Source organism: Saimiri boliviensis, chromosome X, assembly GCF_048565385.1.
Source record: "Saimiri boliviensis isolate mSaiBol1 chromosome X, mSaiBol1.pri, whole genome shotgun sequence".
In the NCBI taxonomy this organism is placed as follows: domain Eukaryota; kingdom Metazoa; phylum Chordata; class Mammalia; order Primates; family Cebidae; genus Saimiri; species Saimiri boliviensis.
Window position 1 is genome coordinate 49,669,212 of NC_133470.1, and position 27,364 is coordinate 49,696,575.

Here is a 27,364-nt window from a genome sequence, read left to right on the forward strand (position 1 = left end):
ATCATTTCAAAGTCCCCACTGTCATTGCTCCATCCTGCTTTTTAACCTGAGGCCAGAATGCCCAGGTGAGTCTGGCTCAGACAGGCTGTACTTGGCTGGTTTTGAGTATGTGCTGCCCCAGCTCCTGCACACCCTCCCACCAGCACTGCAGCTGCCTGGAGCAGGTGTAGACATGCATTTCACCCCATATAAGTTGCCTGCTGTGATCTACTATTGAGGGTGGGGGCTGGTCATAGAGAGATGAGAAGCGAAGAGTGAGAGCAACCCACTCCCCATCAAACCATGTGGTAACCAGACAGCTAATTTCTGGTTTGCACAATAGCCCTGCCGGTGCCCTGACTGTGCTGAGACGTGGGTGTATTTTCCTGGCCCCATTCAGAACCTTACCCTCTGACTTCCCCAGAAGCAGCTCTTGTAAACTCTTAGGGAAACTGAATCCAGACTCACTGTGACTGAGAAATTCTCTTCAGCTTATCCTCTCCTGGGCCTCTTCAACTAATTGTACCAATACTGCCTTTTCTCATAACCAGCTAGGTGCATGCTTGCCATTCAGTTTTCACAACAAAACAATATATTACTTAGGTTAACTGTGATGAAAAACAAAGAAATGAGTAACACAAAAGTCTGGGTAGAGGATCGGACGCAGTGGCTCACGTCTGTAATCCCAGCACTTTGGGAAGCCAAGGCAGGCAGATCACTTGCGATCAATAGTTCGAGACCAGCTTGGCTAACATGATGAAACCCCATCTCTAATAAAAGTACAAAAATTAACCAGGCATGGTGCTAGGCACCTGTAATCCCAGCAACTTGAGAGACTAAGACAGGAAAATCGCTTGAACCTGGGAGGCAGAGGGTGCAGTGAGCCAAGACTGTGCCATTATACTCCAACTTGGGTAACAGAGCAAGACTCTGTCTCAACAAATAAAAAAGTCTGGGTAGATATTACTCATGGTGATGAGGGAGGGAAATGCAAATGAGAGAGACACTTGGGTGGCTTCTAAGGTAGTGGTAATGTTCTATCTCTTAATAAATGTAGAGCTTTATTATTCTTTACACTGTACATACAAATTTAATATGCTGTGTCACAGCGATATAGTTCACAACAACATAACAATTTAAAGAAAATGAGAGGAAAGAAAGCAATAAGAAGGAGAAAGGAATCAACCCTGATATAATAAGAGGTGAGGGGAATAGTGGTATCATTAACTTACCATTTCATATGCTACTTCCTCAGGTGTATCTGTTTCTAAATTGAAACTGAATTCAAGAGCTTCATTGTCCTTGTGTTTGCCTTTCAATTTTTTAGGGTCTTCAACCCAGAGTCTTAAAGCCAGGGATGAATTTGAGCAATCATCTTCTTCTGCTAACTCCACCCTCAGTCCTGTATCCTCAGCAAAAAATGCGTGGTTTAATAGGTCCCTGATAGACAACCTAATAAACAAAACATATAACTCATTATCAGTTCTTCCAATCATAGCAAGATGTAGACCCTTTACTAAAAATTGTATGAAAGCAAAAAAAACTTATTTTACATATTCTATCCATTTTATCATTAATCTGCCTTGTTATAAAAAACGAATCTCCCAGCACTTTGGGAGGCCGAGGCAGGCGGATCACAAGGTCAAGAGATCAAGACCATCCTGGCCAACATGGTGAAACCCCATCTCTACTAAAAATACAAAAATTAGCTGGGTGTGGTGGTGTGCGCCTGTAGTCCCAGCTACTCGGGAGGCTGAGGCTGGAGAATTGCTTGAACCCAGGAGGCAGAGGTTGCAGTGAGCCGAGATCGTGCCACTGCACTCCAGCCTGGCGCCTGGCAATGGAGCAAGACTCTGTCTCAAAGAAATAATAATAATAAATAAAAATAAATAAATAAATAAATAAAAACCAAACCTCTTCCTTTAACAGATCCGGTGGAAGCAAAACAACAACAAATCTTATATCCAACTTATCAGGGATGCAAAGAAATTGCAACTAACATGCATATGGAATGACTTCAATTAAAAATGAATTATGGCTCACGCCTATAATCCCAGCACTTTGGGAGGCCGAGGTGGGTGGATCACGAGGTCAAGAGATCGAGACCATTCTGGTCAACATAGTGAAACCCCGTCTCTACTAAAAATACAAAAATTAGCTGAACATGGTGGTGCACACCTATAAGTCCCAGCTACTCGGGAGGCTGAGGCAGGAGAATTGCTTGAACCCAGGAAATGGAGGTTGTGGTGAGCCAAGATCGCACCATTGCACCCCAGCCTGGGTAACAAGAGCGAAACTCCATCTCAAAAAAAAAAAAGAATTATTTCCAGTAATATATCTAAATAACAAAGTTTAACATACATAAAATTATGCCTAATGAGAATTGGAGAAGTAGGTTAGTATATGTTAGGCAAATTTCCCTAAGCCACTTGCTTAAGTTATTCAGACTCAAACAGTAGATTCTTAGCAAAGGGAACCAAAAACTCTTACAGATTGATATACTCTAAAGTAAATTAAAAATTCAAACTCTTTTTACAAATGTTATAAATAGAAGTCACTGTTTCCATTAACAATAATCTAGTCAGTGTACTTTACTCTTTACAGAATGCCATGGGTGAAGCTAATGTGGTTCAGGAAAGTCCAGTGGTTTTTGTATTTAACTCTGGTTTTAGGCCAGAGTATACATATAATGGATACAACCCTAGCCTAATATTAGGGATTAACAATCTCTGAAGAGAAATAAAGGATATAGCTTCAAAAGATTTATTTACAAGCTGGGTAAGTTAATTTATTTTAGTTACTTTTAAAACAAATGCATCATATTTAAACTCTCTGTATTACAAGCCAGGGAGAACTGAAACTGATGTACTATATAGTCTACAGAGACATCTTCCTATACTACTTAAACAGAAAAAGTATATAGACAGCATGGTATCTTCTAAGTTGAGGATTTTCAACCCCCTGCATTTTTAGTGACCAAATAACAAATACTTAACTAAGACAGTGTCATAAATAGAATAAGCCATCATTCCATACAAAGTTGACTTTAAAAAAAAAAAGAAAAAGCTTGCTGAAATGAATTACTTTCAAGACTAAAGTAAGATGTGTTTAAGGAGGCACAACCAAGTAAAGCCCTCTGCTTCCCAAGAAAAATTTTTACTGTATTATTTATAGTAAATTTTTACTATAAAATTTTTATTATTTACAGTAAAATTATTTTAGTTTATTCGTTTGCTTGTCTGCTTGCTTGTTTTGAGATGGAGTCTCACTCTGTTGCCCAGGCTGGAGTGCAGTGGCACGATCTCAGCTCACTGCAACCTCTGCCTCCCAGCTTCAAGCAATTTTCCTGCCTCATCCCCCCAGTTAGCTGGGATTACAGGTACCCACTACCATGCCCAGCTATTTTTTGTATTTCTTTTTTTTTTTTTTTTTTAGATTTTTTAGGGAGTTTATTTTGCCAAGTTTGAGGATGCACACACCCGTGATGTATCCTCATGAGGTCCAGAAAACATGTGCCCCAGGTGCGGTTTCATCATGTTGTCCAGGCTGGTCTCAAACTCCTGACCTCAAGTTATCCAACTGCCCCAGCCTCCTAAAGTGCTGGGATTATAGGCAAGAGCCACTGTGCCCAGCCAGTTTGTTTTTAAGACAGTGTCTCACTCTGTTGTTCAGGTAAAAGTACAGTGACATGATCATAGCTCACTGCAGCCTCCAACTCCTGGGCTCAAGCAATCCTCCCACTTCAGCCTCCCTAGGGGCTGGGACTACAGGTATGTGCCACTACACCTGGCTATTTTTTTTGTTTTTAATCTTTTGTAGAGACAAGTGTCTGACTTTGCTTCCCAGGCTGCTCTTGAACTCCTGGCCTCAAGTGATCCTCCTGCCTTGGCCTCCCAAAGTGCTAGGATTGCAGGTATAAGCCATCGCACTCAGCCTATTATCCTTTCAGTCATTAAAATAATACCTGTTTTATGCAACTAACTTGCTCAAGATCACACGGGCTAAGTGTGAGTCCAGATTTAACTTTAAGTCTGATGTTGAAGCCTGTGCTTTTTCCAATATACTAATACTCAATGAATCCTTTTCAGTATTCCAATGTTCTTTGGTAATAGAACATATTTAAAGGCTGTATAAACAACGATCGGAATCTGAACTAAAAGAGCTACTTCTACATAGTATTTTTAGCCTCATTTTTAAAAGCATGCCTAAACTCCTATCTCAACAACAACAACAACAAACAAGCCAGTTAAAAATGGGCAAAAGAGTTGAATAGATATTTCTGCAAAGATATACAAACGCCTAATAAGCCCATGAAAATTTCTACAAAGGATGTATCACCTTTACTAATAATTATCAATAAGGAAGCAAAAATCAAAAGACGAACCCACCAATTTAAAGTCAGCAATTGTCTAAAGCTGAAACTAAAGGGAGTCAAGCCAGGCATGGTGGCTCATGCCTGTAATGCCAGCACTTTGGGAGGCTGAGGCAGGCGGATTACTTGAAGCCACAAATTGGAGACCAGCCTGGCCAACATGGTGAAACCCCATCTCTATTAAAATATAAAAATTAGGCTGGGCGTGGTGGCTCACGCCTGTAAGCCCAGTACTTTGGGAAGCTGAGGCAGGTGGATCACCTGAGGTCGGGAGTTTGAGACCAGCCTAACCTACTAAAAAATATACAAAATTAGCCAGGTGTGGTGGCACATGCCTGCAATCCCAGCTACTCAGAAGGCTGAGGCAGTAGAATCACTTGAACCTGGGAGGCGGAGGTTGCAGTGAGCTGAGATCAAGCCATTGCACTCCAGACTGGGCAACAAGAGTGAAACTCTGTCTCAAAAAAAAAAAAAAAACACCCATATATATATACATATATATATAAATTGGCCAGGTGTGATGGCATGTGCCTGCAATCCCAGCTACTCAGGAGGCTGAGGCAGGAAATTCACTAGAACCTGGGAGGCAGAGGTGGCAGTGGGCTGAGGGTACACTACTGCACTTCAGCCTGAGTAACAGAGCGAAACTCTGTCTCAAAAAAAAATAAAAATAAAAATTAAATAAGAAATAAAACCTAAAGGGAGGCAAAAGCTAAGAGTAATGGGAGTTGTCCATAAGGCAAACACAAATTGTGAGATAAATAAATGTTGAATACAATTTCTTGAATACCTACTTCTTCTATTCATATTAGCTTTGTCATAGTGACATGAGGATACATAATCAAATTTTTAAAAATCTGTCCACTCTCAACTGTTAGAAGCAAATTAACCTGTGCGGGCCTACTGACTGTTAAGCTGATGGGTGAAGGTGATGAAAATATCAAAATGTATACACACACACAAACACAACCCAAACATCAGTTCAAGAAAAATTCAGCACATGATATTCAAGTCTAAAATGGCAAAAAACATGCACTGATACACTTCAATCTAGACAGTATGGTTTGACTTCTACTCATAAGTCAAACTCAGCATGACTGAAAGATCAGAAAATGACTGAATGCAAGATAAGAGAAAAATGCATCTTTCACTTATGTCATTTTGCTACAATTGCACCCACCTTTCGGATTTGTTTTGACGAATACATCCTTCAATGATTTCTTTCACTTCAGGATCAGTGACTTTATTGAAGCTGGCTGGTTTTATGCCCTAGGAGAAAAAAATGGTTTCTACTAACAAATGATGCAGTTGAAAGCCCAAGTCAACATGACATTTATTAAACATTATTTTTATCACTAAACTATCCTCAAGTTTTAAATGAAATATGTGTAAATATATGTACATATGTATAGAGAGAGAGCATAAACTTAATAACCTTTTGACAAGGTTGTTGTCTACAAATAACAGTAAAAAAACATAAATAATTTAAACCTCTGACAACAGAGGTAAAGTTACATATATTAAGTTATATATATAGTATGCTTTTCAAATCTAGACCTGCAGGTATATGTGACAATATACAGAATCTAAAATTGTTCTCAGAATAATTAATGACATGGGGAATTCTCATAATGTATATTAAGTAGGGAAAAATAGGATCCCAAAATGTACACACAGCACATACAGTATAATCCTAATAATATGTATTTTTTTGAAATAAGAAAATAATGCTATTTTAAAAACCTGTTGAAAATTCAAAATAAAGCCTTCTCTATTTCAAACATTCCAATTTTCTCTCTATATATATATGTATATATATATTTTTTCTTAAGATAGGGTCTCACTCTGTCACCCAGGCTAAAATGCAGTGGCACGATCACAGCTCACTGCAGCCTCGATCTTCCAGGCTCAAGTAATCTTCCCACCTCACCCTCCAGAGTAGCTGGGACTACAGGCATGTGACACCAAACTCAGCTAATTTATTTTTCTTTTTGTAGAGACAAAGTCTTGCTATGTTGCCCAGTCTGGTCTTGAACTCCAGGGCTCAAACGATCCTTCTGTCTCAGCCTCCCAAAATGCTAACAGGCATGAGCCATCACACCCAGCCCAATTCAATATATTTCAGTCTTCTAGAATGGCTAGAAACAATGAGCAATCAGTAGATACATATGTATAAATGTGTGTATATTTGTATACATATGAACATATATATGTACTTATATATTTAAGAAATCTGTATTATTTTTATCCTTGAGCAATACTAAAATATTGAGAGTACATACCTCAAGCTAATTATCAGGTTCTAGGAATTCAATAACAAATAAATGAAGTCCAGACAATTCAAAATGTTTCTATAATAACTGTTGGCTGCCTGAATCTGCTTATTTTATATTGTTACCTTTTTTTTAAATATTCTAATCAGTGTCATGTGATACTATATTCTGTCATCTTTTATTTAAGCATTTTAGATTTTAAAAAATAACCCAAGTAAAATCATTGTAGTCAATAGAAAATTCCAAATTAAGCTGGAAGCAGAAAGGTACAATGTAAAGAATAATTGTTATGGAATGAGGCAATCTAACATTTACTTCTAGGCCTGTCATGATACCTCAAAGGACACAGAATCAGAAAGCCCAGTATTACATACTATATAAATCTGATGAAGTTAGGAGTTAATTTAGTCCCTAAAATGTAGAAGCTTAAGACAGATGGAAATCTGAATTGTGATATGGCATTTTTAATGACTTTAATACAAAATAATAAAGTCATTATTCAAAAAATAGACCTACTAAAACAGCAACTCAAAGTACTATAAAAAAATAAAAATAAAAATAAATTTTAGGCCAGGCACAGTGGCTCACGCCTATAATCCCAGCACTTTGGGAGGCTGAGGTGGGTGGATCACCTGAGGTCTGGAGTTCAAGACCAGCCTGACCAACATAGAGAAACTCCATCTCTACTAAAAAAAAATACAAAATCAGTCAGGAGTGGTGGCACATGCCTGCAATCCCAGCTACTTGGGAGGCTGAGGCAGGAGAATCACTTGAACCTGGGAGGCAGAGGTTACAATGAGCTGAGATCACGCCATTGCCCTCCAGCGTGGGCAACAAGAGCAAGACTCTGTCTCAAAATAAATAAATTAATTAATTAATTTTAAAAATTAATAAAATTGACCTGTTATTCTACCTATAGAAAAAGCCCTCTTTGATATTTCCAGTGATTACTCATTTCTCAGCCCTTGACAAATTACTGCCTCTCTCTGCTCCTAAGTAAAAACAGTTCAGGAGCTGTAACTTACAAAATTTAACGCAAAATTCTTTTCTATTTACAGCCATCCAAAATATGGGCCAAAACTAAAAACACATTCTAGCCTTACCTCTTTTTCTGAGCTCTTACACAAATTTTCAAACATACTTGAAAGTAGAATAGCATAATAAAAGTCCTGTGTAACCATCACCAGTTTCAACAACAATCAACATTTTGTCAACCTTGTTTCAGCTATTTACCCCCACACATATTGTATCCTGGAACATTTTAAATCAAATCTCAGGCATCATGTCATTTCACCCATAAATCTGCAGTTTACATCTCTAGCAAATAAGAAACTTTTTTAAAAAATCGTGTAGCTCAGGCACAGTGGCTCATGCTTATAATCCCAGTACTTTGGGAGGCCAAGGCGGGGAGATTGCTTGAGCCCAGTAGTTCCAGACCAGTCTGGGCAACATGGTGAAATCCCATCTCTACACAAAAGTACCCCCCCAAAAAAAAAAAAAAGCCAGGTGTGATGGTAAGTACCTGTGGTCCCAGATACCAGGGAGGCTGAGGTGAGAGAATTGCCTGAGCCCAGGAAGTCAAGGCTGTAATGAGCCAAGATCGTGCCACTGCACTCAAGCCTGGGTGACAGAGCAAACCCTGTCTCCAAAAACAACAACAACAAAAATCATGTAATCATCCCCCCTAAAATACTCATCAATTCCTTAATGTCAAATATCATCTGAAACCCAATCCATACTCAAATTTTCAAAACTGTCTAAATGATGTCTTTTTACAGTTGCTTTGTTCAAATCAGGATCCAAACAAGGTCCATCGGGTAGGGTGTGCATGAGCTGGCTCATACCAGCTCACAAATAATATTACGCTTTCAGAAATTCTGCAAGCCAATTGTTAAACATGATCATTTTTTAAAAACTAAATTATAAAAGTTTAAAATTAAATAAATTACATTAAAAGCCAAGGTAAGGCCGGGCGCAGTGGCCCACACCTGTAATCCCAGTACTTTGGGAGGCCGAGGCAGGCAGGTCACCTGAGGTCAGGAGTTCAAGACCAGATTAACCACATCTTTACAAAAAAAAAAAAAATACAAAAACTAGCCAGGTATGGAGGCACATGCCTGTAATCTCAGCTACTTGGGAGGCTGAAGCATGAGACTCGCTTAAACCCGGGAGGCGGAGGTTGCACCTACCACTGCACACCAGCCTGGGTGACAATAGACTCTGTCTCAAAACAAAACAAAACACAGCCAAGGTAATAAACACTGAAAACATACTCCCTAACTATTTTATGACAGTTGACTATTATTTATGTGTTTGAGGTTTACAGCTAGTCTATCTGTATGGTAGAAATAACTATACAATGAGTGCAACACTGCACGTCTTCCCAACTCTCCATTCAGTGAGGTCACACTGGTAACTTGAAATCAGCCATGGTGGGAATATTTATACCATAAAAATCAGCAAATACGAGAAGTCAGCATTTTTTTTTTTTCCAAAGAATCAGTTGTTAAACATTTACCAGCTCATCACTACTCTTAAGTCTCTTTCTTGTATTCTATAAAAGCCTTCCTTCCTTTTTCTTTATTTATTGGAGAAACTAGGTCATTTGTCCTATAGAATGTCCCACATTCTGCATTATAGCCTCATTTCTCATTGTCTCCTTACACAAACATATAGAGTCAGACAGACTTAGGGTCAAAACCCATCATTATCAGTAGCTGCGGGAAGGTAGGCAAGGCACAACCTCTGATTCTCAGTTTCTTCATCTGTAAACTGAAGATTGCACCTATCTTGTAGGGGATAAAGATTCAAGTATGTGGTGGCTAACACCTGTAATCCCAGCACTTTGGGAGGCTGAGGCAGGTGGATCATGAGGTCAGGAGTTAGAGACCAGCCTGGCCAACATGGCGAAACTCTGTCTCTATAAAAATACAAAAATTAGCCAGGCGTGATAGTATGCACCTGTAATCCCAGCTACATGGGAGGCTGAGGCAGGAGAATCACTGGAATTTGGGAAGTGGAGGGTGCAATGAGCCGAGATCACACCACTGCACTCCAGCCTGGGTGACAGGGCGAGATTCCATCTCAACAAACAAACAACAAAAAAAGTATGTGGTATACCACATGCATTAAAAAACAGTACCTCGGCCGGGCGTGGTGGCTCAAGCCTGTAATCCCAGCACTTTGGGAGGCCAAGGCGGGTGGATCACGAGGTCAAGAGATCGAGACCATCCTGGTCAACATGGTGAAACCCCGTCTCTACTAAAAATACAAAACATTAGCTGGGCATGGTGGCACGTGCCTGTAATCCCAGCTACTCAGGAGGCTGAGGCAGGAGAATTGCCTGAACCCAGGAGGCGGAGGTTGCAGTGAGCTGAGATCGCGCCATTGCACTCCAGCCTGGGTAACAAGAGTGAAACTCCGTCTCAAAACAAAACAAAAAAAACCCAGTACCTCCTCACATCTGTTAGAATGGCAATTATCAAAAAGATGAAAGATAAGTGCTGGTGAGGATGCAGAGAAAAGGGAACCCTTGTACATTGTTGATAGGAATATAAATGGTACAGTTGTTATGGAACATTGTATGGAACTTCCTCAAAAAAACTAAAAATAGAACTACCATAGCAATTCTACTTCTTGGTACATACCCTAAGGAACTGAAATTAGTATGTCAAACAGATATTTGCACTCCTATGTTCACTGTATCACTATACACAATAGCCAAGATATGGAAATGACTTAAATGTTCATCAGTGAATGAATAAAGAAAATATGGTATATACACACAATGGAATACTATTCGGCCTTAAAAAATAAGAAAATTCTGTCATTTGTGACAATGTGGATGAACCTAGAAGACATTATATTAAGTGAAATAAGCCAGCACAGAAAGCCAAATACAACATGATCCCATTTATACATGGAATCTAAAAACAAGGAACTCATAGAAGAGTAGAATGATGGTTACCAGAGACTGGGAGTTGTAGGGGAGGAAATGGGGAGTTATTGGTCAAAAGGTAAAAAGTTGCAGTTAGACAGGAAGAATAAGTTTTGAGATATACTATACAGCAGGGTAACTACAGTCAATAATAATAATATACTGTGGGGTGGGGGGGATCCAAGATGGCCAAATAGGAACAGCTCTGGAGTGCAATTCCCAGTGACAGTGGCACAGAGGGTGAGTGCTCACCACATTTCCAAACAAGTTTTCACTGCCCACAGACCAGGAGATTCCCAGGTCAAAAAGTACCACTAGTGTGGCAGTTTTAGCCGGTGCTGTGTCGGAGCTCAGAAACTGACACAAGACTGGGCTGCCTTTTTGACTGGTGCCCAGAACGCCTAGGAGACAGTGCCGCCCATTCAAATGAAAGGGAGGGGGCTAAGACAGGGAGCCAGACAATCTGGCTCACGGGTACCACCTCCACAAAACAAGTGATCCGAAACGCTCTGGACTGAGAGTTTCACAGCAAGCACAGCTGGATCCAGGATTGTCCAGCTCAGTAGGAGGAAGGGGGTCCCCCATTACCTTCACAAAGCAACAGGGCAGAGCCTGCAGCCGCTCAATAATACCTCTGCTGTCAGACTGTGACTAGACTACTCCATATGGGGCAGGGCATCTATGAAAAAAGGCAGGAATACAACAAGGACTTATAAACAAAGCTGACCTTCCTAGGACAGAGCATCTGGGAAAAGAGGCGGTTATGAGTTCAGCTGCAGCAGACTTAAAGGTAGCTGTCCAACAGCTCTGCATGGAACAGCGGAGCTCCTAGCACAGCACTTGAGCTCCTATAGGGGACAGACTGTCTCCTCAAGCAGCTCCCTGAACCCCATATACCCAAAGAGACACCTCATAAAGGGGAGCTCAGGCCGCTAGCTGGTGGGAAATCTTCTGGGACAAGGAATGCAGAGGAAGAAAACAGTGGGAACCCTTGCTGTTCTGCACCCCCGTGGGTGATCCCTAGGCGAGCAGGGTCTGGGGTGGACCTCGAGCAGTCCTGCAGCAGAGGAGCCTGACTGTTAGAAGGAAAACTAAGAAGCAGAAAGAAATAGCTCCAACATCAACAAAAAGGACATCCACTCAGAGACACCTTCCGAAAGTCACCAACTACAAAGACTACAGGTAGATAAAACCACTAACATGGGAAGAAATCAGTGCAAAAAGGAGGAAAACACCAAAAACCAGAACGCCTCTCCTCCTCCAAGGTATCACAACTCCTCACCAGCTAGGGATCAAAGATGGATGGAGAACGAATCAGATGAATTGACAGAAACAGGCTTCAGAAGGTGGGTAATAACAAACTTCTCAGAGCTAAAAGAACATGTTCTAACCCAATGCAAAGAAACTAAGAACCTAGAAAAAAGGTTAGATGAGATGCCAACTAGGATAAACAGCTTAGAGAAGAACATAAATGACTGATGGAGCTGAAAAACACAGAACGAGAACTTCGAGAAGCATACACAAGTTTCAATTGCCAAATCGACCAGCAGAAGAAAGGATATCAGAGATTGAAGATCAACTCAATGAAATAAAATGAGAAGGCAAGATGAGAGAAAAAAGAGTGAAAAGAAATGAACAAAGCCTCCAAGAAATATGGGATTATGTGAAAAGACCTAATCTACATTTGATAGGTGTACCTGAATGTCATAGAGAGAATGAATCCAAGCTGGAAAACACTCTTCAGGACATCATCTCCCCAGCCTAGCAAGACAGGCCAACATTCGAGTCCAGGAAATACAGATAACACCACAAAGATATTCCTCAAGAAGAGCAACCCCAAGGCACATAATCATCAGATTCACCAGGGTTGAAATGAAGGAAAAAATGCTAAGGGCAGTAAGAGAGAAAGGTCAGGTTACCCACAAAGGGAAACCCATCAGACTCACAGTGGATCTCTCAGCAGAAACCCTATAAGCCAGAAGAGAGTGGGGGCGAATATTCAACATCCTTAAAGAAAAGAACTTTCAACCCAGAATTTCATATCCAGCCAAACTAAGCTTCATAAGCAAAGGAGAAAGAAAATCCTTTATGGACAAGCAATTGCTGAGAGATTTCGTCACCACCAGGCCTGCCTTACAAGAGCTCCTGAAAGAAGCACTAAACAAGGAAAGGTACAACCAGTATCAGCCATTCCAAAAACATACCAAATGGTAAAGACCATAGAAACAATGAAGAAAATTTGTCAACTAACAGGTAAAACAACCAGCTAGCATCAAAATGGCTGGATCAAATTCACACATAACAATACTAACCTTAAATATAAATGGACTAAATGCCCCAATCGAAAGACACAGACTGACAAATTGGATAAAAAGTCAAAACCCATTGGTGTGCTGTATTCAAGAAACTCATCTTACGTGCAAGGACACATATAGGGTAAAAATAAAGGGATGGAGAAAGATTTATCAAGAAAATGGGGAGCAAAAAAAAGCAGGAGTTGCAATCCTAGTCTCTGATAAAATGAACTTTAAACCAACAAAGATCAAAAGAGACAAAGAAGGGCATTACATAATGGTAAAGGATCAATGCATCAAGAAGAGCTAACGATCCTAAATATATATGCACCTAATACAGGAGCACCCAGATACATAAAGCAAGTTCCTAATGACCTACAAGAGACTTAGACTCCCACACAATAACAGTGGGAGACTTTAACACTCCACTGTCAATATTAAACAGATCAACAAAACAGAAAATTAACAAGGATATCCAGGACTTGAACTCAGATCTGGACCAAGCAGACCTAATAGACATCTACAGAACTGTCCACCCCAAATCCACAGAATATACATTCTTCTCAGCACTGCATGGCATCTACTCTAAAATTGACCAAATAAATGGAAGTAAATCACTCCTGAGCAAATGCAAAACAATGGAAATCATAACAAGCAGTCTCTCAGACCACAGTGCAATCAAATTAGAACTCAGAATTTAAAAACTACCTCAGAACCACACAACTTCATGGAAACTGAACAACTGGCTCCTGAATGTCAACTGGATAAACAATGAAATGAAGGGAGAAACAAAGATGCTTTTCGAAACCAACAAGAATGAAGATACAATGTACCAGAATCTCTGGGACACATTTAAAGCAGTGTCTAGAGGGAAATTTATAGCAATAAATGCCCACCAGAGAAGCGAGGAAAGATCTAAAATCGACACGCTACTGTCAAAATTTAAAGAGCTAGGGGAGCAAGGTCAAAAAAACTCAAAAGCTACCTGAAGACAAGAAATAACTAAGATCAGAGCAGAACTGAAGGAGATAGAGACACACAAAAAAACTTCAAAAAAATCAATAAATCCAGGAGCTGGTTTTTTGAAAAGATCAACAAAATAGACCACTAGCCAGATTAATAAAAATGAAAAGGGAGAAGAATCAAATAGATGCAATAAAAAACGATAAAGAGGATATCACCACTGACTCCACAGAAATACAAATTACAATCAGAGATTACTACAAACAACTCTATGCACATAAACCGGTAAACCTGGAAGAAATGGATAAATTCCTGGACACTTGCACCCTCCCAAGCCTAAACCAGGAAGAAGTTGAAATTTCGAACAGACCAATAACAAGGGCTGAAGTTGAGGTCACAATTAATAGCCTACCAACCAAAAAAAGTCCAGGTCCAGACGGATTCACAGCTGAATTCTACCAGACATACAAAGAGGAGCTGGTACCATTCCTTCTGAAACTATTCCAAACAATCCAAAAAGTGGGAATCCTTCCCAAATCATTTTATGAGACCAACATCATCCTGATATCAAAACCTGGCAGAGACTCGACAAAAAAAGAAAACTTCAGGCCAATATCCATGATGAACACAGATGCAAAAATATTCAATAAAATACCGGCAAACCGATTGCAACAGCACATCAAAAAGCTTATCCATCACTATCAAGTAGGCTTCATCCCTGGGATGCAAGGCTAGTTCAACATAAGCAAGTCTATAAACGTAATCCACCACATAAACAGAACCAAAGACAAAAACCACATGATTATCTCAATAGATGCAAAGAAGGCCTTTGAAAAATTCAACAGACCTTTATGCTAAAAACTCTCAAGAAACTAGGTATGGACGGAACGTATTTCAAAATAATAAAAGCTATTTACGACAAACCCACAGCCAGTATCATACTGAATGGGCAAAACCTGGAAGCATTCCCTTTGAAATCAGGCACTAGACAAGGATGCCTTCTCTCACCACTCCTATTAAATATAGTATTGGAAGTTCTAGCCAGAGCAATCTGGCAAGAAAAAGAAATAAAGAGTATTCGATTAGGAAGAGGAAGTCAAATTGTCTCTATTTGCAGATGACATGACTGTATATTTAGAAGATCCTATGGTCTCAGCCCAAAATCTCCTTAAACTGATAAGCAACTTCAGCAAAGTCTCAGGATACAAAATCAATGTGCAAAAATCACAAGCATTCCTATACACCAATAACGGACTTAAAGAGAGCCAAATCAAGAATGAACTGCCACTCACAATTGCTACAAAGAGAAACAAAATACCTAGGAATACAACTAACAAAGGATATAAAGGACCTCTTCAAGGAGAACTACAAACCACTGTTCAACGAAATAAGAGGGGACACAAACAGATGGAGAAACATTTCATGCTCATGGTTAGGAAGAATCAATATCGTGAAAATGGCCATACTGCCCAAAGTAATTTATAGATTCAACGCTATCCCCATCAAGCTACCAATGACCTTCTTCACAAAACTGGAAAAAGCCACCTTAAACTTCATGTGGAACCAAAAGAGAGCCCGCATAGCCAAGTCAATTCTAAGCAAAATGAACAAAGCTGGAGGCATCACACTACCTGATTTCAAACTATACTACAAGGCTACAGTAATCAAAACAGCATGGTACTGGTACCAAAACAGAGATATAGCCCAATGGAACAGAACAGAGGCCTTGGAGGCAATGCCACACATCTACAGTCATCTGATCTTTGACAAACCTGACAAAAACAAGCAACGGGGAAAGGATTCCCTGTTTAATAAATGGTGTTGGCAAAACTGACTAGCCATCTGCAGAAAGCAGAAACTGGACCCCTTCCTGACAGCTTACACTAAAATTAACTCCAGATGGATTAAAGACTTAAACATCAGACCTAACACCATAAAAGCCTTAGAAGAAAACCTAGGCAAAACCATTCAGGACATAGGCATAGGCAAGGACATCATGACTAAAACACCAAAAGCATTGGCAACAAAAACCAAAATAGACAAATGGGATCTAATTAAACTCCACAGCTTCTGCACAGCAAAAGAAACAATCATTAGAGTGAACCAGCAACCAACAGAATGGGAAAAAATTTTTGCAATGTACCCATCTGACAAAGGAGTTATATCCAAAATCTACAAAGAACTAAAACAGATTTACAAGAAAAGAACAAACAAACCCATTTGAAAGTGGGCAAAGGATAGGAACAGACATTTTTCAAAAGAAGACCTATCTGAGGCCAACAAACATATGAAAAAATGCTCATCATCACTGGTCATTAGAGAAATGCCAATCAAAACCACATTGAGATACCATCTCATGCCAGTTAGAATGGCAATTACTAAAAAATCCAGAGACAACAGATGCTGAAGAGGATGTGGAGAAATAGGAACACTTTTACACTGTTGGTGGGAATGTAAATTAGTTCAACCATTGTGGAAGACAATATGGCGATTCCTCAAGGACCTAGAAATAGAAATTCCATTTGACCCAGCAATACCATTACTGGGTATATATCCAAAGGATTAGAAATCATTCTATTATAAGCACACATGCACACGTATGTTCAATGCAGCACTGTTTACAATAGCAAAGACATGGAACCAACCCAAATGCCATCGATGATAGGGTGGACAGGGAAAATGTGGCACATACACACCATGGAATACTACGCAGCCACAAAAAACAATATGTTCGTGTCCTTTGTAGGGACATGGATGAACCTGGAAACCATTATTCTCAGCAAACTGACACAGGAACAGAGAATCAAGCACCATATGTTCTCACTCATAGGCGGGTGTTGAACAATGAGAACACATGGACAAAGAGGGGAGCATCACACACTGAGGTCTGTTGGGGCGACTAGGGGAGGGACAGTGGGGGGTAGAGAGTTGGGGAGGGATAACATGGTGAGAAATGCCAGATATAGGTGATGGGGATGGAGGCAGCAAACCACATTGTCATATATGTACCTATGCAACAATCCTGCATGTTCTTTACATGTACCCCAGAACCTAAAATGCAATTATATATATATATAGTAAATTTCAAAGTAACTTAGTAAATTTCAAATGTCTTGCCACACAAAATAATAAGCGAGGTGACAGATATGTTAATTAGCCTGATTTAACCATTCCACATTGTATTTGTGTGTGTATCTCAAAACATCACATGGTACCCCTTAAATGTGTACAATAACAATTAGTCAATTAAAAATAAGATTAATTTTAAAAGGATTTTAAAAACCAGTATCTACTACTGTTAAGCTACCTGAAACAATCTTTCACGGCCTGTCTTGAGCCACCCAACTGGTTATGAAGTACTCCTCCTTTGAACAAGCATAATACTTTGCCTCTACCTTCCTTATGCCCTTTACTATAGTCTCATCCTCTTATAGTCATTTGTGAATTTACACCATATTAGAAATGTAAGCTCTTTGAGGGTAGCAGATACTTCTTGCTTATCATTGCAATCCTGACAATTTCTAACACAAAAATTTACTCATGGCAGGGACTCAAATACTGTATTTTTTTTTTCAAATACTGTATCTATTGAACTATATTTTGAATGTTCTTTCATAAAAAGGCTTTTAGACCTAGAAGAAACCATGTAGTCAGTCTCTATTATTCAGCTTTGAAAAATGAGATCCATCTAATAGATAACTAAAAATTCCTTACAAATAAATATATATAGATGATATAGCTATACATTTTCCCAAAGATATTAATACAAAGCACTTTATATGACTCTAATGAAGTATAGTTATATAGTACAAATCTAAGGCTTGTTGCATTACAAGTGTTAAATTTAATACTGTTACCCAAAGCTAAACCAAAATTAGTTTTCACTAAGTCAAACTTAACTAATTTCAACATGAAATGTGGTAACTGATAAAGTAAAAGGAAAAAAGTTATACCTACACTAGTTACTTTACGGTATATTTGAGCTGCATTCTGACACTCAGAATAAGGATACTCTGATGTGGCCATTTCCAGCATACACATTCCAAAAGCATAAACATCTACGGATTCATCATAGTGTTCTTCATACATCTCTGGGGCCATAAATTCAGGAGTTCCTACAAAATAACACCACAACCATTTTTTATGAAAGAGAAAAATGTATCCATCAAGATCATATCCCCTTTCCCATAAGGATTATCTGCGTTAATTTCTACTCCCCCAAAGCAAAAAAAAATTTTTTTGAGACTTGGTCTGTTGCCCAGGCTGGAGTACAGTGGCACAATCTTAGCTCACTGCAACCTCTACCTCCCAGGTTGAAGCGATTCTCCTGCTTCAGTCTCCCCAGCTGCTGGGATTACAAGTGCCCACCAGCATGCCTAGCTAATTTTTGTATTTTTAGTAGAGATGGGGTTTCACCATGTTGGCCAGGTTGGTCTTGAACTCCTGACTTTGTGATTTGTCCATCTCGGCTTCCCAAAATGCTGGGATTACAGGCCTGAGCTACTGCACTCAGCCGCAAATTTTTAAGAATACAATTTGTTGGCCAGGTGCGGTGGTTCACGCCTATAATCTCAGCACTTTGGGAGGCCAAGGTGGGTGGATCATGAGGTCAAGAGATCGAGACCATCCTGGACAACATGGTGAAACCCTACTAAAATACAAAAATTAGCTGGTTGTGGTGGCATGTGCCTGTAGTCCCAGTTACTCAGGAAGCTGAGGCAGGAAAATTGCTTGAACCCAGGAGGCGGAGGTTGCAGTGAGCCAAGATCACGCCACTGCACTCCAGCCTGGTGCCTGGTGACAGAGCAAGACTCTGTCTCAAATAAATAAATAAATAAATAAATACATAAATAAATAATTCAATTTGTTGAATATTTGCTATATCTACATACAGCACTGAAGTGATTTTTTTAATTTTCCATACTGATAATACATATAATTTGTAATACTCAAGATTAGGTAATGATAAATAATATGTTTTTATTTCCATCCTTTTTACTTTTTTCTGAACTTAGTAAACTGTTTTCCTTTTGTCTTCAGAACCTTTCAATAATCCTAAATATAAATATAATCCCACAAAAAAATACATTAGGATGTCTCTGAAATAACCCAATACATAATAGGTATTTCAAAGCAAATTCAGTCTAAGCCCAGTGTTGGCAAACTTTTCTGTTAAAGGCCAGATAGTAAATTGTTTAGGCTTTGCAGTCTGTATGGTCGCTGTCACACAACTACCCAACTCTGTCACTTGTAGGTGCAAAAGCAGTCCTAATAAAATTTGATTTACCAAAACAGGCAGTGAACCACATTCATCCTATTAGCCATACCTGGCTGATCCCTGTTCTAGACCTATACAATTGAAAAATCTCTCTTTACCCAACCAGTAAACTATAAAACATTAATCACCAATGACACTCTTAGCAAATGATGTGCGCATTAAGGTGGCTAATCCTAGATCACCAATCTTCACAGATCCAGTGGGTCCCGTGATGAAAATATTGTCACACTTCAGATCCCGGTGAATAATAGGAGGAGTCCTAGTGTGCAAGAACTGCAACCCCTTTAAAATTTGCCTGCACCAGCTCCTTAAGACCTTTGGTTTCATGACTTTAAATCGTTTTAAGTACCTATACAAAGAAACAAAAGACCATGTGTAAACAAACATGTCCAGCTTATTATATGAATACTATTAAGGTAAATTACATAAGCAAACAACTTATGCACTATGATTCCCATCACTGAGTTGTTTTCTATTATCTGTTATGGCAAAAAAAATTTTTTTTAAATCTAAGACCTCATTTTTAGATAAGACATCCTACCAAGCCGTAGCCTTTTTTTTTTTTTTTTTTTTTTTTTTTTTGAGACAAAGTCTAACTCTGTCTCCCAGGCTGGAGTGCAGTGGTGCAATCTCGGCTCACTGCAGCCTCTGCCTTCCAGGTTCATGTGACTCTCGTGCCTTAGCCTCCCAAGTAACTGGGACTATGGGGGTGCGCCACCATGCCCAGCTAATTTTTGTATTTTAGTATAGACAGGGTTTTATCATGTGGGCCAGGCTGGTCTTGAACTCCTGACCTCAGATGATCCGCCTGCCTTGGCCTCCCAAAGTGCTACAATTACAGGCATCAGCCACCTCCCCTAGCTAGGTGTGGCATTTTTCATTTAAAGTAAGAATCATTCCAGAGTGGCCTTTTGTAGACTGACAGGACAATTTTTTAAAAAGTCCTTCTCTAATACCTAGTAACTGCTTATATAAAGTCACGAGAAGGTTAAACTATGTAAAATTTTAGTATACACAGAAATGCTAGGAAATAAAAAGTTTATGTGATATTGAATATTTACAAGTGATTAAACCACATTTAATATTTACAAGTCATTATTCACCAAATGAATAATTGCGATTAGAAATAAGACTATTATTGATAGCCTATAATACTATAGTATTAGACTATATAATACTACATGTTATACTATATAATACTATAAGAATATACTATAATACTATATTAGAATACCATATATTGCTCACTAGATATTTGAACTTCACCAAGCCCTCCATATTATCTTCTATGAAATAAAATTATGGCTGGGCATTATTCCTTATTCCTATAACCCTAGCACTTTGGCAGGCCAAGGTAGGCAGATTGCTTTAGCCCAGGAGTTCGAGACCAGCCTGGGCAACATGGTGAAACCCCATCTCTCAAAAAATATTTTAAAAAATTAGCCAGGCACGTTGGTGTGTGTTTGTGGTCCCAGCTACTCAGGAGCCTGAGGTGGGAGGGCCATTTGAGCCCAGCGAGGTCAAAGCTGCAGTTAGCCATGATCATACCACTGGACCACTCCAGTCTGGGTAACAGAGTGAGATCCTGTCCCAAAAAATAATAAAATAAAATTATATTTTCTATAATGATTTCTAATTCTAAAATTCTATAATATCCCACAAATATTGATTTCTCAGCACTGTATTTTTTAAACAAACTTCATTAACATCTGAATTTTTTAACCCTAACTTAAAACAGTCACTAGATTCAAAATCTACAATTTTTTTTTTTTTTTTTTTTTTTTCTTGAGACAGGATCTGGCTTTGTCAACCAGGCTGGAATACAGTGGCATGATCATGGCTCACTGCAACCTCCACTTCCCAGGCTCAAGCCATCCTCTAACCTGAGCCTCCTGAGTAGCTGGGACTACAGGTGTGTGCCACCACATCTGGCTAATTTTTGTATTTTTTTGGTAGAGACAAGGTTTCACCATGTTGCCCAGGCTAGTCTTGAACAACTGGGCTTCAGAGATCCACCCTCCTCAGCCTCCCAAAGTGCTGGGATTACAGGCCACTGCACTAGCCAGATTCTACAAATTCTCTGAGTAGTTTTATTTTATAAAAATTGTTATGTCTCCTGGAAATTATTTCCAAATAAAACTCCATTGACACTATTAGGGTCAACTTACGTCTTTAAGGTTCCAGATGTCATTAGCTCAGTCACTAATACGATACATTTCTTTCCTTTTAATATAGATTCCCAGGAATCATAAAATCGAACTATATTGGGGTGCTGGAGACCCTTCAACATCTCTGCTTCTTCCTTGAATCTTTGCTGCTCAGCTTTGGTTAACTTTCGATCCTGAAAAGGAATAACAAGTTCCAAAATAAAGTCATGAAAATTCTCATGTACATTTCTAACACCACTCGAATGAATGCCTTATTGAATTTATGCATGTATGTATATATTTATTTATTTTTGCCTGTCAATGCTTTTCTCAAGACTTATATCATCACAGATATCCTTTATTAGTTACTTTGACTCCTCCAACATGGCAATGCAGCAATTGTTATATGTACATTATAATTGTTATAAGTATATTATAAACCCACCTGGGTAATAAATCAGTATCTTGAAAAACAGTATCTCAAGATGAATTGAGAAAAAGCAATAAAACAGATAGGAAAGTTTCCCTAAGAAATCCCTAAGTTTCCATATCTAAAACATCTGTAATGTCAGAACAGGAAGAATAAAAATGTTAGACATCTAGACACTTAATCTAGTTAAATTTCTGAATTGCCAAAATAAAACTGCTCTAGGTTTCCAGACAGAAATATCAGGTTATGAACCAGTGAAAGACATTCCAATAGGCATTGGGCCTCTCATCTGCTACATCAACTGCTAGAAGTCAAAGGAGCAATTTTTCAGAATTCTGAGGGAGAACTATGACCTTAAAATTCTGATCCCAGACAAGCTATCAATCAAGTTTAAAAGGGAAAAAATTCAGGCCGGGCGCGGTGGCTCACGCCTGTAATCCCAGCACTTTGGGAAGCCAAGGCGGGTGGATCACGAGATCAAGAGATCGAGACCATCTTGGTCAACATGGTGAAACCCCGTCTCTACTAAAAATACAAAAAATTAGCTGGGCATGGTGGCGTGTGCCTGTAATCCCAGCTACTCAGGAGGCTGAGGCAGGAGAATTGCCTGAACCCAGGAGGCGGAGACTGCGGTGAGCCGAGATCGCGCCATTGCACTCCAGCCTGGGTAACAGGCGTGAGACTCCGTCTCAAAAAAAAAAGGGAAAAAATGTTACATTTCTCAACAACAGGGACACAAACAGTACACCACCCCATACATCATTTCCGACCATATTACTCAAAGAACTTCAGTAAAAACGTGGCCAAATAAAGTTAGAAAAGGAAGGTATGGGCCAGGAGCAGTGGCTCATACCTGTAATCCCCAGCACTTTGGGAGGCCGAGGTGGGAGGAGCACTTGAGCCCAGTTGAAGACCAGCCTGGCCAACATAATGAGACCTCTGTCTCTACAAAAAAATAAAAAAATAATAGCTGGGTGTGGTGGTGCATGTTTGTAGTCCCAACTATTCAAGAGGGTGAGGGGAGAGGATCGCTTGAGCCAGGTAGGCGGAGGTTGCAGTGAACCGAGATCATGCCACTGCACTCCAACCTTGGTGACAGAGTGAGACCCTGTCTCAAAAATATTACATTAAAAAAATAAAATGTTGAAAACATTTTGTTATCAAAGTTGCACATGGTATTATCTTCTGATTTCTTTTATTCTCTTTCACAGTATGGCTATATTTCATTTCTCATTCCCTTTTTTTTTTTTTTTTTTTTTTTTGTAGATGGAGTCTTGCTCTGTCGCTCAGGCTGGAGTGCAGTGGTATGATTTCAGCTTACTGCAACCTCCGCTTCCCAGGATCAAGCGACTCTCTTGCCTGAGCCTCTTGAGTAGCTAGGTGCCTGCCACCACGCCTGGCTAATTTTTGTGTTTTTAGTAGAGATGGAATTTCACCATGTTGACTAGGCTGGTCTTGAACTCTTGGCCTCAAGTGATCCACCTACCTTGGCCTCCCAAAGTGCTGGGATTACATACAGATATGAGCTACCACAATTGGCCTTCTCATTCCTTTCCTTGTGTATTTCTGCCATATTTTCTTCATCAGGTTCATTAATCATTTTTCAGAAAGTCCAAAATAATAAAATCTATTTATCCTATTTTTATGTTTATAAATTTTTAATTAATTTCAGAGTTTATGAACTCCCTCTTCCTTTCTTTTGCTGTTATTTTCCTAATTTCTCAACATGAGTACTAAATTCCTTTATTTATTGTTCATTAATAATGAAGATATTTTAGGCTATAAATTTTCTAAGGGGTACAACTTTTATAACGATCTACAGGTTTTGTTGTAATGTCTTCTCTTTTTCATTGCTTTCTAGTTTATCATTTCAGTTCTGATTTTCTCTTTGATTCAAAATTTACCTAGGAGTGTGATTTCTGCTCTCTAATTAGTTAAGAATCTTTTGGTTATTTATTTCATTATTTATTTCCAATCTTATTCAGTAATGCAAGTACAAACTCTCTCTTCTGAAGGATTTTTTGGGCCACATATAACAATGTATATTTCCTGTTTGAAGGATATAAAGTTCTGTACATCCATCAAATAAAGTTTGTGGATGGTGGATTATATTATTTAACTCCTCTGTATTTACTCACTTTCTGTATACTAGATTTCTCCTATTCTGAAAGAAATGCCCTTGAAATTTCCCACTACAAATACATGTTTGTCTTTTTTGAAAATGCTATTAGAGGTTATTAAGCTAAAATATTTTTGGAGTCTACAGGTTTTTGTTTTTGTTTTCATTTTTTGAGACGGAGTTTTGCTCTTGTTACCCAGGCTGCAGTGCAATGGCGCGATCTCGGCTCACCACAACCTCCGCCTCCTGGGTTCAGGCAACTCTCTTGCCTCAGCCTCCTGAGTAGCTGGGATTACAGGCACATGCCACCATGCCCAGCTAATTTTTTGTATTTTTAGTAGAGACGGGGTTTCACCATGTTGACCAGGATGGTCTCGATCTCTCGACCTCGTGATCCACCCGCCTCGGCCTCCCAAAGTGCTGAGATTACAGGCGTGAGCCACTGCGTCCGGTTTACAGGTTTTTAATCTATCTTCTTAAACAATGAAGTATATAATTTCATAATATCCTGTCTAATGTTTTAACCTTGCTTTCCTCCTTTTTTGATGTACCTTAACACTGCCACTTTGGGGCCAGGTGTGGTGGCTCACACCTGTAATCCCAGCACTTTGGGAGGCAGAGGCAGGCAGATCACCTGAGGTCAGGAGTTCAAGACCAGCCTAGCCAACATGGTGAAACCCTGTCTCTACTAAAAACACAAATAAATTAGCCAGGTGTGGTGGCATGTGCCTGTAATCCCAGCTACTTTGGAGGCCAAGGCATGAGAATCGCTTGAGCCTGAGAGGCAGAGGTTGCAGTGAGCCAAGACCATGCCACTGCACTCCAGCCTGGGTGACAGAGTGAGACTGTCTTAAAAGAAAACAAACACACACACACAAAAAACAAAAAACCCTGCCACTCGTGCTTTCTCTTTGCTTGTTTGTATCTTTACCTTTTCTTTATCACTGCTTTAAGTATGATTTTAGTAAATAACACATATGAGTTTTGTTTTTTTAACTGCAACTGACAGTCTGAGTTTCTTAATAAGCAAATGCAACATGTCCATATTGGGTATAGCAAATAATATACTCAATTTTACTCCTTCAATCTTATTTTATGTTCTTTATTTTACTAATTGTTATCTATTATTAACTAAGAGATGTATCAGGCCAGGCACAGTGGCTCATGCCTGTAATCCTAACACTTTAGGAGGTCAAGGTGGGTGCACTGCTTAGGCTCAGGAGTTTAAGACCAGCCTGAGCAACATGACGAAGCCCTGTCTCTATAAAAAATACAAAAATTAGCCAGGCATAGTGGTGTATGCCTGCAGTCCCAGCTACTTAAAGGGCCGAGGCAGGAGGATCGCTTGAACCTGGGAGGTCGAGACTGCAGTGAACCATGTTTGCACCACTGCACTCTAGCCTGGGTGACAAAGTGGAGACCCTGTCTCAAAAAACGAAGAGGTATCTATTTTTCTTTTTACTAGTGGTTAGCCTCCCTTTCCTGACACACAAGATCAAACATATTTATCTGTTATAAGAAAGTAAGTAACTCATCTACTTGTTCCCCACTCACCAAAAATAAATAAATAATCTAAAATAGTAATACTTTTCCCCCTTTCTATCATACCACATAGACAACACACGTAGAAGACTTAATCAGTGCTCAGGCACCATGGCTCACACCTGTAATCTCAGTACTTTGGGAGGCCAAGGCAGGTGAATCGATCAAGCTCAGGAGTTTGAGATCAGCCTAGGCAACATGGCAAAACCTTGTCTCTATTAAAAATTAAAAAAAAATTAGCTGAGCATGGTGGCATGTCCCAGTAGCTGTAGTTCTAGCTACTTGGGAGGCTGAGGTGGGATGATCACTTGAGCCTGAAAGGTGGAGGTTGCGGTGAGCCAAGATCCCGCTACTGCGCTCCAGCCTGGGCAACAGAGCGAGACCCTGTCTCAAAAAAAAATTTTTTTTTTTTTTTTTTTTTTGAGACGGAGTTTCACTCTTGTTACCCAGGCTAGAGTGCAATGGCGTGATCTCGGCTCACCGCAACCTCCGCCTTCTGGGTTTAGGCAATTCTCCTGCCTCAGCCTCCTGAGTAGCTGAGATTACAGGCACGTGCCACCATGCCCAGCTAATTTTTTTGTATTTTTAGTAGAGACAGAGTTTCACCATGTTGACCAGGATGGTCTGGATCTCTTGACCTTGTGATCCACCTGCCTCGGCCTCCCAAAGTGCTGGGATTACAGGCTTGAGCCACCGTGCCCGGCCAAAAAAAATTTTTTTAAAGACTTAATCACCCCTACTCACTCCAATCCCATATAATTACCCCTCCCCTTCAAACACTTCTAGCTGTAGAGTCTTTACTTAGCACTTTAATCAAATATTTCATTCATTCAATATCAACATATGTTAGTTAGATCTAGCTTAATCTTTTTAACTATTACATAGTTTTCTGCACTATGGTCCATGAATATCTTTTTCACCCTGGGAAATGATATCTTAGCTGATTATAGATTCTTGGATGGTGTTGCCTCTTCCCCTTAATGGTCTACCATCTTCCAGCTTCTAGCATTGAAGATAATAAGAAGCACAACGAACGTAAGATTCTTTTTTTTTTTTTTTTTTTGAGACAGAGTCTTGCTCTGTCGCCAGGCGCCAGGCTGGAGTGCAGTGGCGCGATCTAGGCTCACTGCAATCTCTACCTCCCATGTTCAAGCAATTCTCCTACCATCTCAGCCTCCTGAGTAGCTGGGACTACATGCTCGCACCACCACACTCAGCTAATTTTTGTATTTTAGTAGAGATGGGGCTTCACTATGTTGGCCAGGATGGTCTCAATTTCTTGACCTCGTGATCCACCTGCCTCAGCCTCCCAGAGTGCTGGGATTAAAGGCGTGAGCCACCGCACCCAGCCTAAGATTCTTTTTTCTTGGTTAGTTTAATGATTTACCAGATTTTACCTAGATATCTCCTTTTAGATACTACTTATTTTTGATGATCGAGACTACTAATTCAAGTCAGAAAAGTGATTATTTTCCTCTCATATTCAATTCTCTTCTTCTGAGTCCCTGATTTACTCAGAGGAGCCCTGGGGTACCTTACATAGTCCCATGAGTGAAGGAGCAATAGCAGTCTCTCTCCTGAGGGCTGCTCTGTACCAACTAACATCTTATTACACATTGAGCAAATGTGTTTGCTCCTTATTCCCCCAGACTGCAAAAACTAAGTCTCTCTACTACTCTGTAGTTTAAAAATGACCCCATCTACCCTCTAGACCCTCTGGACTAAAAGACTGGCCAGCCCACCAGTCTTTTAGTTCTGCTCACACTTTTGAGGGGCAGAACTATACAAAGAGATCAGGAGATCTTCCCCGGTATCATAGATTGAATGTGTGTGTCCCCTCTCTCTCCAGCAAAATTTGTATGTTAAAACCCCAACCCCCAATGTGACTGTAATTGGAGACAGGGCCTATATGTCATTAAGAGTAGGTCCTTGATCCAATAGGATTATCCTTATAAAAAGAGACAACAGAGGCCTGGCACATGCCTGTAATCCCAGCACTTTGGGAGGTTGAGGTGGGCAGATCACCTGAA

The 27,364-nt window shown here is 39.7% G+C and overlaps 1 protein-coding gene across 4 annotated transcripts in view; it reads right to left on the reverse strand.

The window, feature by feature from the left end:
- The window catches only part of WNK3 (WNK lysine deficient protein kinase 3), a 183,848-nt gene that overhangs the window by 112,905 nt on the left and 43,579 nt on the right, over positions 1-27,364 (reverse strand). For all 4 annotated transcript variants that reach the window (XM_074392315.1, XM_074392314.1, XM_074392313.1 and 1 more), the window contains exons 3-7: positions 21,265-21,437; positions 19,225-19,445; positions 17,776-17,933; positions 5,532-5,620; positions 1,212-1,431 (exon numbers count right to left, since the gene is read on the reverse strand). In XM_074392315.1, coding sequence (XP_074248416.1) covers positions 1,212-1,431; positions 5,532-5,620; positions 17,776-17,933; positions 19,225-19,445; positions 21,265-21,437 — 861 coding nt within the window. The remainder of the gene's footprint in view (positions 1-1,211; positions 1,432-5,531; positions 5,621-17,775; positions 17,934-19,224; positions 19,446-21,264; positions 21,438-27,364) is intronic.